Source organism: Hyaena hyaena, unplaced genomic scaffold (assembly GCF_003009895.1).
Source record: "Hyaena hyaena isolate Hyena2069 unplaced genomic scaffold, ASM300989v1 scaffold_24, whole genome shotgun sequence".
Lineage (NCBI taxonomy): Eukaryota > Metazoa > Chordata > Mammalia > Carnivora > Hyaenidae > Hyaena > Hyaena hyaena.
In genome coordinates this window covers 5,945,958-5,958,854 of record NW_024080656.1, presented here as the reverse complement: position 1 = coordinate 5,958,854, position 12,897 = coordinate 5,945,958, and the positions used below count along the sequence as shown (strand labels likewise).

Here is a 12,897-nt window from a genome sequence, read left to right as displayed (position 1 = left end):
AAGTTCTTTCATAAAGTTAACATAAGTTTGTTTTTAAGTAAGCCTATTTATGAGCCTATTAGTCTCATTAACTTCTGCAGCTCTACGAGATGTCTGAGATTTTTGGTTTTTTTTTTATTTCATTACTCATCCATAATATTTTTCTTTAGAGGCTCACAAATAATCAGCAGAAAACATAACACTTTAATTCCATGCCAATGCATGACATAAAGAATAAAAGATAGAACAAAAACAAATTTCTCCTGAACACAACTGACAGAGAGATTTGTCCTTCAAGCTCATTGTCTGAGATAGGGCCTGAAAATTAGAATCCGTTGTACGATTCTAATTCTCCATCCTAGGTATACCCCAAACAAGGAAGATATTGGGAGTATGGTTGAATTTGTAGACACATAGCCAGTGCCTGAATAGTTAGGAAATTTCTGGATAGCCCCTATTACTTAATAGAACCTCAGAAATACGTTGCAACTATATTGAGAATCTGCTCATTCGTGGGAGAAACTCTTCCCCCCTTTCTGGACAGAAGAGAAACCTACTTTCAACAACTATAATTTGTACCACTGTCTTAGCTCTGGTCATATTTAGTTTCCTCTTTTTGCCCCCTCACCCCCATGAGGCAATTGTTCTATAGATTGATTTTAGCTTAATCTATAGCTTCATACAAGTGGAGTCGCATGGTATATATCCTTCACATCTTGCTTAGTTTATTTACGTACTGTTTTTGAGATTCATCCATGTTATTGCCAGAACCAAGGGCCTGTTCCTTTTTATCACTAGGTAGTGTGCCTAGTAATAATATACCGTATTAATATACCATACTTTTCTTATCAATTCTCGTGTCAGCGGGCATTTTGCTTTTGCCTATCATAGATTCCATGAAACACTTACACAATGTGGACATAGGTGTTTAATGTCTCTTGAATAAATAACTAGGAGTAAAATTGTTGAGCATGCAGTTGTGTATGTTTACCTTTATTAGAAACTATCAAATGGTTTTCCTAACTGGTTGCACCATTTAACATTCTCATTAGCAATGTGTAAGGGATGCAGTCATTCCACATCTACACCCACACGTTAGGTCTTCAATCTTTTACAATGTTAGCTATTTGGGGTGGCTCAGTCGGTGGAGCTTCTGACTCTTTTATTAATGTTTACTTATTTTGAGAGAGAGAGAGAGAGAGAGAGAGAGAGAGAGAAAGAGACTGCGTGTGTAAGCAGGGGAGGGGCAGAGAGACAGGGGCAAAGAGAACCTGAAGCAGGCTCTGTGCTGACAGCAGCAAGCCTGATGCAGGTCTCAAACTCACAGAATTCATGAATCATAAGATCATGACCTAAGCCAAAGTCAAAAGCTCCACCAACTGAGCCACCCTGGTGCCCCCAGCATCCAACTCTTGATATCGGCTCAGATCATGGTCTCAGGGTCGTGAGATGGACCCTGAGTCTCAGGCTCTCAGAGTCTCAGTGAGACTCCACACTGAGCATGGAGTCTACTTGGGATTCTCTCTCTCCCTCTGCCCTTCTCTCCACTGCTCATTCACTCTCTCTTTCTAAAATAAAAAAATAATGATAAATAAAATTAAATGTTAGCTATCCTAAATATGATACCGTAATGTCACATTGTGGTTTTAATTCACATTCCCCTGGTGATTAATACGTGTATTTCCCCTTGTTTTTGACTATCCATAGTCTTCTTTCATGTGAAGTGTCCACTGCTTTATTAGATTGTCTTTATCAGCGATTTTTCAGAGTTATTTATATATCCTAGTTATAAGTCTTTGAACAGATATTTGTACTGTAAATATTTTCTCCCAGTTGTGGTTTCCTTCTTTGTATTTTTTAATGAGGAGATTTTAATTAAGTCTAATTTATCATTTTCTATAGTTAGGGGCTTTGTGGTTTATTCAAAAAATCTTTGCCTATCCCAGGATTGTAAAGGATATTCTCCTGGTTTAGCATTAACATTTTTTTAATGATAATTTATTTTTGAGAGAGACACACACAGAGTGTGAATGGGGGAGGGGCAGAGAGAGAGGGAGACACAGAACCCAAAGTAGGTTCCAGGCTCTGAGCTGTCAGCACAGAACCTGACGTGGGGCTCACACTCATGAACCGTGAGATCAAGACTGAGGTGAATTAACACTTAACCAGCTGAGCCACCCAGGTACCCTTACCATTAACATTTAGATCAGGGGTTGCCCATTTTAACACTGTTGACATTACAGACTGGACCCATTTGAGGGGTGAGGGTTGTCCTGTGTTTTGTAAGATATTGGAATGGTGGCAGTGGTAGTAGTAGTAGTTTTCAAGGTCATTTTTTTTCCATATGTGAATCTAATAGTTCTGGCATTATTGGTCAAAAAAGACTCTCCATTCTCTACTGCCCTGAATTGACATCTTTCTTGAAAATCAACTGACTTTATTGTGTGTGTATGTTTCTCTATTCCTTATTCCACTTGTCTATTTGTTTATATTACTTAACTTATTAAAAATTTTCATGAATACTCTAGATTGTTTGCATTTTTATATAAATTTAAAATTACTGGTCAAATTCTACAGAAAGTCTGATGGCTTTTAATTGAGATTTCATTGAAACTATAAATATCTTTAAAAATATCATCTTTCAATCCAAAATGTGGCATATTTCCTCATGCATTTGGATTCTATAATTTCTCAGCAAGATTTACATTGTAGTGTGCAATGCAGAGCTCTTACACATATTTTGTAAACTGTATGCCACATACTTAAAGTTTGCTGATAGTAATATAAATTGTATTTTAATTTATATTCAAATTATTTGTTAACTTGTGTGTTGTATTTTTAATTTTTATAAAATGACCTCAAATCCAACAATTTTAACTTCACTGTGAAGTTTAGTAGTTTGTAGATTTCTTAGGGTTTTCTACATTCTAGTCATGTTGTTTACAAATAATGAGCTCTATTTTTTCCTAACATTTATGACTTTGTTTCTTGCTGGTTTCGCTGGATAGGACCTTCATCATAATATTGAATAGGAGTGATAAAAGTGAACATTCATGTAGTCTTCTTGATTTCAGGGGGAAAGTATTTAATATTTTTACCAGTAAGTATAATGTTAATTATAGATTTTCATATTCAATGAGTTCCTTTATATTCCTAGTTCAAGTATTGGGTTTTGCTCTAGCAAGCAGCCAAAAATACCATAATATCATGAAAGTTTTGTTTTTGGCTTTCTAAAGGCAAGTGCATTTTGTTTTTTCCTTTAGCTTTACAATATAGCCCCCAATCCTTGGCTTTACTCTAGATATTGGGCCCTTCTGGGATTTCAAGGAACTCTTCATCGTGTTTACCACTTGAACTCCAAACTCTGACTTTGCAACATAGGCAGCTGTTGATATGTCTGCACAACTCTCTGGTCTCTCAGCTACTTCTTTCCTCTGGGTGATATTGTTTATAATAAGTATATAGTTGGCCTTTGTGCCCTTTTCTGGCACAGAGCTAAAACCCTTAGAATTTAAGAGAGCTTCTGAGTTGGTGAAAATGTGGGGATGCTGGGAGGGTGGTGTGCTCAAAGTGTTAAGAGAGGGCATGGAAGTTCCTTTCCCCACCCCTTGCCCTAAGCTTCTCTTCCATCTGGCTGTTCCTGAGTTATAGCCTTTTATAATAAACTGGTCATCTAGTACATAAGATTTTTCTCTGAGTTCTCTAATCATTCCCATGTTGGGGTCATTGGAACCTCATATCTCTAGTTGATTGGTTAGAATCACAGGTGACACCTAGACTTTTTGGTAGACATCTGAAGTGGTGGTAATAGGAAGGCTGTCTTGTGGGACTGAGCCTTTAACCTGTGGGATCTGACGCTCTCTCCTGGTTAGACAGTGTAGAATTGAGTTGAACTGTAGGATAGCCAGCTGTTGTTAGAGAATTGCTTCATGGTATGGGTAACCCCCGCCCCCCACCACACACACACTGGAACCGGTCCCAGAATATTACTCTGTGTAGGTAGGTTAGGAATCCACCGAGGATTTAAGTGGAATTAATAAGCAGATTTGGTGGCTCACTTCTCATTTCTTAGAAGTTGCCATTGAATTCCAGGCATCCTGCAGGCCCAAATGTCAATATTTATTTCTTTAATCCAGTAAGTTTGCATTTTCCTTATGAGCTGTATTCTGTGTAAACTGGAAAGTGTTCTCAGAGAATAAGCTGGATAAATGTAGGTTCATTTTGTTTGTTTCTCTTCTTCCAGTGATTGAATTCTTTCCAGTTCCTTTCTGGTTTTAGTTGCTTTCCAATGCCTTCAACAGTTGTTTATTATTTTGTTCCAAATAAATGCGTTATTAGTAGGAGGCTTAGTCTGCTCTACACTGTTCCACTGTTACCAATAAAAACTCCCCATATTGGATTTCTTATAATTCCTAAACACACAATTTTTTTCTGACCTCTGGGTCTCCACATATACTATTCCTTTACCTAAAGCACAATCCCCCTTGCTCTTTGGCTAACTTACTTTCAATTATCTTTCATGCATGTGTTGAAATATCAGTTTCTCAATAAAGTCTTTTCTGGCCTTTTCTAACTCATCTAAGTTGGTACGTCTGCTCCAATTCCCACAGCACACTGTACCATTTGTGGTATAAGACTCATCCTGTTTACAGTTACTTGTGTCATGCTTCCTTCTTTCTTAGAGTATAAGTTGTATGAGAACAAAAACTATACCCTATACTGTACCTCGGTGATTAGAAAGTACTCAGAAAAGATTTATAGCTTTTTACAATAATGAGGTGTAAAATGGTTTGATTACCTTCTCACAAATATTGAGAATGTGATGTATTAAGGTCATTCATAAGAGAATCCATCAGAATACAGACACAGGTACAGGTGTGTCCAATAATAACATAATTTCTTTTTGTTATGTCCAGCTCAAAAGCACAACAATAGCATCTTTTTATTTTTTATTTTTTAATGTTTATTTATTTTTGAGAGAAAGGGATAGAGAGAGAGAGTGTGAGGAGGGAAGAGGCAGAGAGAGAGAGGGAGACACAGAATCCAAGCAGGTTCAAACTCAGGAACCACAAGATCATGACCTGAGGCCAAAGGCAGCCGCTTAACCAACTAAGCCACCCAGGTGCCCCTGACAATAGCACCTTTTTAAAGGGCTTTCAGTAACAATAGCACAAATGCTTAAAAACCTAAATCCACATAAGTCTTGTAGCAACTTTTACATCATCACTGAGAAACCCACCTGATAACATTAGTGATTTGTCCTTACTGTTATCAGCTTCAACACTATTTTATAGCTTTAAAAAATTCTAAGTATAAGTATGACCGTATTATTTTCCACTGTCCAGAGCTTTTCTCTGTAGCTGAGATACATAGAAATGTGTTATGTTTCTAGGGAGTTTGAGTAACTCATTTTAGACAAGAGGGTGACATTGCAATAGACATCATTAGATATATTTTGTCTTTTCCTTAGAAACTCAAACACATTTAAGAAATCAGAGTGTGGATTTCCTGAAATAGTACTGGGCAGTCCATTAATTTCAATTAGAAACCGGGATCTAGCAAAGGGCATGGCACATGGTTGTTAAACAAACGTTTATTTAATAAGTCAATGAAAATGGCCACAGCAAAAATTCAAAACAAAGGCAATTATAATAAACAAAGTTTATTGATTAGTTCATAAACATGACAGTTAAAAAAAAACCCACGTATAAACCATATGATTGACTTCAGTTAGTAGGAGGTTCCCCTGCGGGGAGGGCTCCTGCTAGCCAGCACAGCTCTTACAGCGCTGAAGGCCATTCTCGTTGCAAGCAGTGCACTTCAAAGCTTTGAAAGAGTCTGTAAAGCAGTTTCGAAACACTGACATCTTGCTCCCGTGGCACACTGAGCATGGAAGAAAGCCAAAGCCTCCACAGGAAGGACACTCCTGTGGATGCTGCACTCTCTGTAGAGGGCGGCAGGGGACAAGAGAAGACAGAAAAGGCATTAGCATGAACAACTCGACCAGCCTTCCTGTCTTCCTGAGTTGTGAGGGTCGCAAAACAATAGTGACTTCATATGGTTGTGGACTTGAAATCACCTACCACGTATGCACATTAGACCCAGGGGAAAAGCTAGCTGAAGTTTTCTTTATTACCCCATCGATGGCCATCAATAGCACAACTTTGTTTTGTGAAGACCGCTACATTTTAGGGTAAAGGGTCCATATCTCAGGAAATCTATCATATGAAAACACATGTTTACAAACCAAATAATTCAGGAAATGGTTATTTTCATTAGAGGGAAGTACTGTAACTTTCCCTTGAGTACCTCTTAACAGTTTAATATCATTGTTTACAGAATCTTATCACTGAGAGTGAGTCTGGAAAATCAACACACTAAAAGCTGAATGTGGAAGAGCCACTATCACCTGAAGATTTATTGTTACATTGCACATTTGAATAATGCTTTGTTTTTTTAAGCACTTTCAAATGCAAAATTGTATAGACTCTTCCCTCATCCCATCCTTTACACAGACAGACACCTTCTACTGTAAAGCAGACATTTGGGCACTTTTATTCTCATTTTAGATTTAAGGAAATAGGCATAGAAATCTTAAGACATATATCCAAGTCCATAAAACTTCCCACAATGGCTTTTCTCCCTCAAGTAAAGATAAAATACCCTCCTGCTAGAATGAAAGTAACCAGGCAGTGTATTGGAGATAATATTTTGAAAATTATTCACACACGTTTCTATTTCTTTCTTTGAGCACATATCCTTTGCTGGAGTCCACTAGTGGTACCCTTCAGCGGTGGGGAGATTAGGAGCCGTTACAGAATGAAGACAAAGCGAAAAGTGAATTAATACCAAGTTTCTGACTTGCGAAATATGAGTTTGCAGCAATGTTTGAAACCTTGGCTTTGCAAAGAGAATAATTGCTAAAATAAGACTGAGGTAAGTGAATTGATACGCACACACGCAGAAGCACACTCAAACATATTTTACATACACATATGCATGGCTGTTCTCTGGGGTTTCACAACTGCACGTACCAGAGTCTCCAAAGCAGTCAAATGAAAAGAAACCTGATTAACTGGGTTTAACCCATAATTTTCTCCAGTACTTACAGCTATGATAACCCTTTTTTCAGGAAACAACATAATTCTCTCACAATTAGTACCTTATGGAATGTACTCTGGGAAATAAACATTAAGGACACGATTGCCTCAAAATTTATGGTCCCAGACCACTTTTCAGATATGCACTTTTGTATATAGCAAAGTTCACTCACAATTACACTTTGACTTAGCTATTATGTCCAGATAGCAAAATCCATGTAATACCTCATTTTTAGTGGCACAGAATTACTTTGATGGAAAGTAGTGGCTGGCCAACTGAATGACACAAACGAGGAGCTTTATCAAGATTATAGATTCAAGTGGTGCCTGGGTGGCTCAGTTGGTTAAGCATCCGATTTCAGCTCAGGTCATGATCTCACAGTTCATGTGTTCAAGCCTCACGTCGGGCTCTGTGCTGACAGCTAGCTCAGAGCCTGGAGCCTGTTTCAGATTCTGTATCTCCCTCTCTCTCTGACCCTCCCCTGCTTATGCTGTCTCTCTCTCTCTCTCTCTGTCAGAAATAAATAAAACATTAAAAAAGTTTTTAAAAAATTACAGATTCAAAACTCTTCCAAAGAGTTAGATTGAGTGCGTGTAGCAATTTAGTTACTTTGTAAGTGGGCTTTTATCATTTCTCTGTGCAAGTATTGACCAAAACATGGTATAGTGAATTTACAATTTTACATAATATCAAAATGTTTTTAAAGTGTCTTTAGAAAAAAAAAATGAGTAAAACCAAACCCAGTGATGGAAAAAGAGGACAGTTTAAAAGAAAATTATAAAAAAAATAATACAATAAGAGCAAATTATAATATAATTAGTAAATAATGGTGTTCTTATCTAATCTTAAAAACAATAAAATAAAGTAGATAGATTCCTGACATTCACAAGAGCTGTGCCAGAATGTGTATTAAAAATACATAATGACTTGTAGGACACCTGGGTGGCTCAGTTGCTTAAGCATCCCACTCTTGATTTTGGCACAGGTCATGCTCTCATGGTTGTGAGATCAAACCTTGTGTCAGTCTCCATGCTGGGTATAAAGCCTGCTTAAGATTCTCTCTCTGCTTCTCTTTCTGCCCTCCCTGGTTTATATACACAGGTGCTCTCTCTCTCTCAAAAAAATGTTATATATATATACACATATATAGTGACTTGTATAGCAAGATCATCTACTACCAGAACAGATGTTGGGCTGGTGTGGGTCCTAGAGAAAAGGCCTTTAAGGCCCCTGACTCTGGGACTTCACCAATTAGTGTTAGATTATAACTAGATCTGGATTTCAAGTGGAATAGTGTTGTCAAATATTGCAATTAAAAATACGAGATGCCATGTTTTCACTCATATGTGGAACAGGAGAAACTTAACATAGGACCATAGGGGAGGGGAAGGGGAAAAATAATTAAGGAGAGGGAGGGAGGCAAACCACAGAGACTCTTAAATACCGAGAACAAGCTGAGGGCTGATGGGGGTGGGGGTGAGAGGAAAATGGGGGACGGGCATGGAGGAGGGCACTTGTTGGGATGAGCATTGGGTGTTCTATGGAAACCAACTTAACAATAAACTATAACAAAGTTTAAAAATTAAAATAAATAAATAAATAACAAAAAACAAAAACCCCCAAGATGCTTGGTTAATTTGAATTTCAGAGAGACTACAAATAAATTTTTCTATAGATATGTCCCAAACATTGCATGAGACATACAAAAACTAACAATTATTTCTCACTTATCTGCGGTTTATACTAAGAGGGCAGTCTGTATTTAGTATGGCATCCCTCATAAGGAAGTTGCTGACAGGGAAGAGATGAGCTGCTCGGCTATCCTGGTAAAGCAGCTGTTTGCAACCAGTATAAATGATTTCAACATCTTAACTGGTATAAACATGTTTCAATATTTTCAGTAATCAGTATAGCTTCACCAGTGCCCATTGGCTGAATATCAGTCCTTTCTATGAACCAAGACATTTGTGAATGGCCAAATTCTTAAATATATATGTTTTTTCCACAAAATACATTGGTGATAACAAGCAAAGAACAAAGCTGGAATAAATGTGAATTCTAGGCAGCTTCCTAGGCTCGTTCACTAACCATGTCATTTCCTCCAAATTGTAACTCAACACAACTAAAAATTATTTTACATCATGCACCTGCAATATGACTTATAAAGATTATTTTCAAAGGGCCAAAATACCAAATGTTAAATCCACTAGTGCCATGAGTCTGCTGTTTTGTAATAGTTTATCCAGAAGTCAGAGCAAGTAAATTTCCTATTATAAAATTAATATATAAGTACTAAAAGCTATATTGTCATTTTTTAAGTGTTTTTATTTATTTCTGAGAGAGAGAGAGAGAGAGACAGCGTGAACAGGGGAGGGTCAGAGAGAGAGGGAGACACAGAATCCGAAACAGGCTCCAGGCTCTGAACTGTCAGCACAGAGCCCGGTGAACCCACAGAGCTGGGCTTGAACCCACGAACCGTGAGATCATGACCTGAGCCGAAGTCGGATGCTTAGCCGACTGAGCCACCCAGGTGCCCCTATATTGTCATTTTTGAAGGGACTCACAAATAGACCAAGGCCATTCTAAAGGAATGTCAGAATGCACACAATGCTATTATTATAAGATCTCTTTATAACTTAAAGGGTCACTGAGAGGATTTGATGAGTTATTCACACAAAATGAATGGGATCTTGCCTGATACACTGTAGCCACTTAATAAGGTTAGTCATTATTAGCCATTATTCCATTAATACATCCTTATTTGAAGTGATTTTTATTAGCTGCCGCCCCAAGTTAAATTGATTGTGGTCATGTGACACAGCCATCATCTATCATTCTTATAGTCATCTTATTTGAACAATATATATATATAGTCTTCTGGTTTAAGGTCTTGGCACTGTAAGAAAGGGAGTATAAATGCACTTCAATTTACATATGAATTCTGATGTCTTGGAGCACAGGGCCAGCAAGATTCTGAAGGCATTTCCATTCTCAGTTAAAATTAGCTTCTGCAGCCATAAACTTAGGAGAGGAAAAGAATGGCATACATATTATGTAGAGTCTATACCTAATTCTCACACCTACCTGGTATGGCAAAGATTTCATAAACGAAGAAACAAAAACTCTTAATGAGTACAAGAAATGGTTAGTTCACAGGGGAACTAGAAAAATGGAAATTGAAGAACATTCTTCAGGAGCAAATCTTTTTGGGTAAATACCTAGTAGTGCAATTGTTGGATCATATGGTAGTTCTGTTTTTAAGTTTTTGATGAACCTCCATACTGTTTTCCAGAGTGGCTGCAAGAGTTTGCATTCCCACCTAATAGATATTTACCCAAAGAAAACAAAAATACTAATTCAAAGGAACATGTCACCCCAGTGTTTATAGCAGCATTATCTACAATAATCAAACTATAGAAACAGCCCAAGTGTCCCTCAACTGATGAATGGATAAAGAAGATGTGATTATATATATATATATATACACACATATATATATACACATATATATATACATATACATATATATACACTATATATATACATATATATATACATACATATACAGACAATGGAATATTACTCAGCCATCAAAAGGATGAAATCTTGTCATTTGCAATGACGTGAATTGAACTAGAGGGTATTATGCTAAATGAAATAAGTTAGAGAAAGAAAAATACATGATTTCACTCGTATGTGGAATTTAAGTAATAAAACAATTGAGCAAAAGGGAAAAAAAAGAGAGAGGGAGGCAAACCAATAAATAGACTCTTAATTATAGAGAAAAAACTGATGGTTACCAGAGAGGAGGTGGTGATGGGATGGGTGAAATAGGTGATGGAGATTAAGGAGGGCACGTGATGAGCACCAGGTGTTGTATGGTCATGTTGGTACACCTGAAACTTACACTACACTGTATGCTAACTGGAATTGAAATAAAAGCTTTTTAAAAAGGAGCAAATCTCATGGTCTTTCCTCTTTACTATCAGTTTTTAACCTTTATTTATATCCATATTTTTCTCAAATAAGTTATTACATGGAATCCTCAAAAACTACAACCAAGGCAGAAGCGGGGAGGGTGGCTCTGAGTGGTGCTGAGCTCTCACTGCTCCATTAGCCTCCAGGTATCTCATTCCTGTGACACCATCCGGTACAATCTACTCCATTTGTTCTTCTAATAAGAATAAATAATTCAGTCATCCTTCTCTGTCTCCTTCAGAGAGCACTTTTGTTACTATGTTGTACTTTTGTTAGACTGTGGTTCCAATTTAAAGAGTTCCAACAATGAGAAAAAACTGGCTTGTGTTAGATGTATTAGATGCAGGTAAGTAGATGGTTGTGCCCTCAGTACAGGTGTAAAAGGAGCTAGAAAATTGCCCTAAATGTGGACAACATTCTAGGAAGGAGGAAGAAGGAACTGAGGTTAACAACAGTCATTATTAATAGCAACAAACAGACTTCGACTTCCACTTTCAATGAAGAGGTTTACTGCAGAAACACTGAACTTCAAGCAATTGGTTCTTTAGTTCCCTGTTGCCCAGCAAAGTAAGAAACCATGCTGACCTGGGTGAGAGCAGCACACGGAGCACTGGGTCCACAGAATGGCCCTCCTTTGAATAGTGGTTCGGGTAAAGGCAAGTCCCTTTGGGGTGGAATTCAAGAAAAAAAGGAGCGAGAAATCATCCTTTCTTTTTACCTCTTTCTGTTCTCATATACTTGGTGAGAGACTTTTAAAAAATACTCAGGAGGTGAGACACTTCCATTTATTCATTCATTCCACAAAGACAGTGAGCCAGACACATCCCTGTTCACTTCATAGTAGCTCTCAGCCCTACCCTTAAGTCTTTGAATGGGTCCATGCCATGCCATAGTCATCAGAATTAAAGCACACAACTCCAGTCTCTCACAAATGACCAACGGGATGAAGATGAAAGGGTGGAGCTCGTGAATGATTGGCAAATGGATTTTCTTTGTAGCACAAACTCAAATTCAGAAATATAAAGAGATTTTCCTATTATCTAATATAGAAACAGGATGCTAATGTCAAGGGCTTTCACAATCTTCCTGGAGATTAGGAAACGGATGCACTTACTATTTTCAACCTCAGATTATGTATTTCTATTCTAGCAGAACTTGAAAGTCTCTTAAGTATTCCACTAAAGAGGAAGTAATTTATCTGAGTTCCTGTAACCATAAACCTCATCATCCAGATTGTCTATGAAGCAAATTTATCCAAAAAACAAATTGTTAAAGAGGGCACACTTGGAATTATAATCATCTCTGGACAATTTACCTCTGTCTATGTATTTTGTTTTAAACTATATTCAACAATTTAATTCACCAAATGCTTGTTAAAGTGCCTGCTGAACACCTCTGTCTGATCAAGCTGCTAATAAACACAATCTTTCCTGATAATCAGAGTTTTCAGCATCCTCAATTTGCAGACTTGAGAAAGAAGTTACTGAACAAACTGCTGACACAGAGGAAATGTATAGCCTATAATCTTAAGTGCCTAAGCCTAAATATATGAGTCTGATTTCCTGAACCCAGCATGATGGACTGCCATAGCCTACTTAAAAAGATGTTCAGATTTCAGAGAGAGGCAGACAGAGTACACGGCCTGATTTCCCAAGTGAGTAGGTGGTGTTTTGCTGCTACGTCTATGAATATGCCATGGCCACCCCCCCACCCACACACACACACTGGAAGGGGCCACCATCCAGAACTACGCTTCTCCAGGGAGGGTTAAGACAGTGTCTGATAGCTCCACTGCCCTGTAAAAATAGCCAGTGCCATTTCTAGCATCCTCCATGTGTA

At 37.7% G+C, this 12,897-nt stretch overlaps 1 protein-coding gene across 1 annotated transcript in view; it reads right to left on the bottom strand.

Annotated features, from left to right (window-relative positions):
* Positions 1 to 5,685: 5,685 nt before the first annotated feature.
* GRXCR1 (glutaredoxin and cysteine rich domain containing 1) overlaps positions 5,686 to 12,897 on the bottom strand; it is a 124,561-nt gene continuing 117,349 nt past the window's right edge. The window contains exon 4 of the mRNA XM_039227047.1: positions 5,686 to 5,923. Within this exon, the coding sequence (XP_039082978.1) occupies positions 5,744 to 5,923 (180 nt within the window). The 3' untranslated portion in view covers positions 5,686 to 5,743. The remainder of the gene's footprint in view (positions 5,924 to 12,897) is intronic.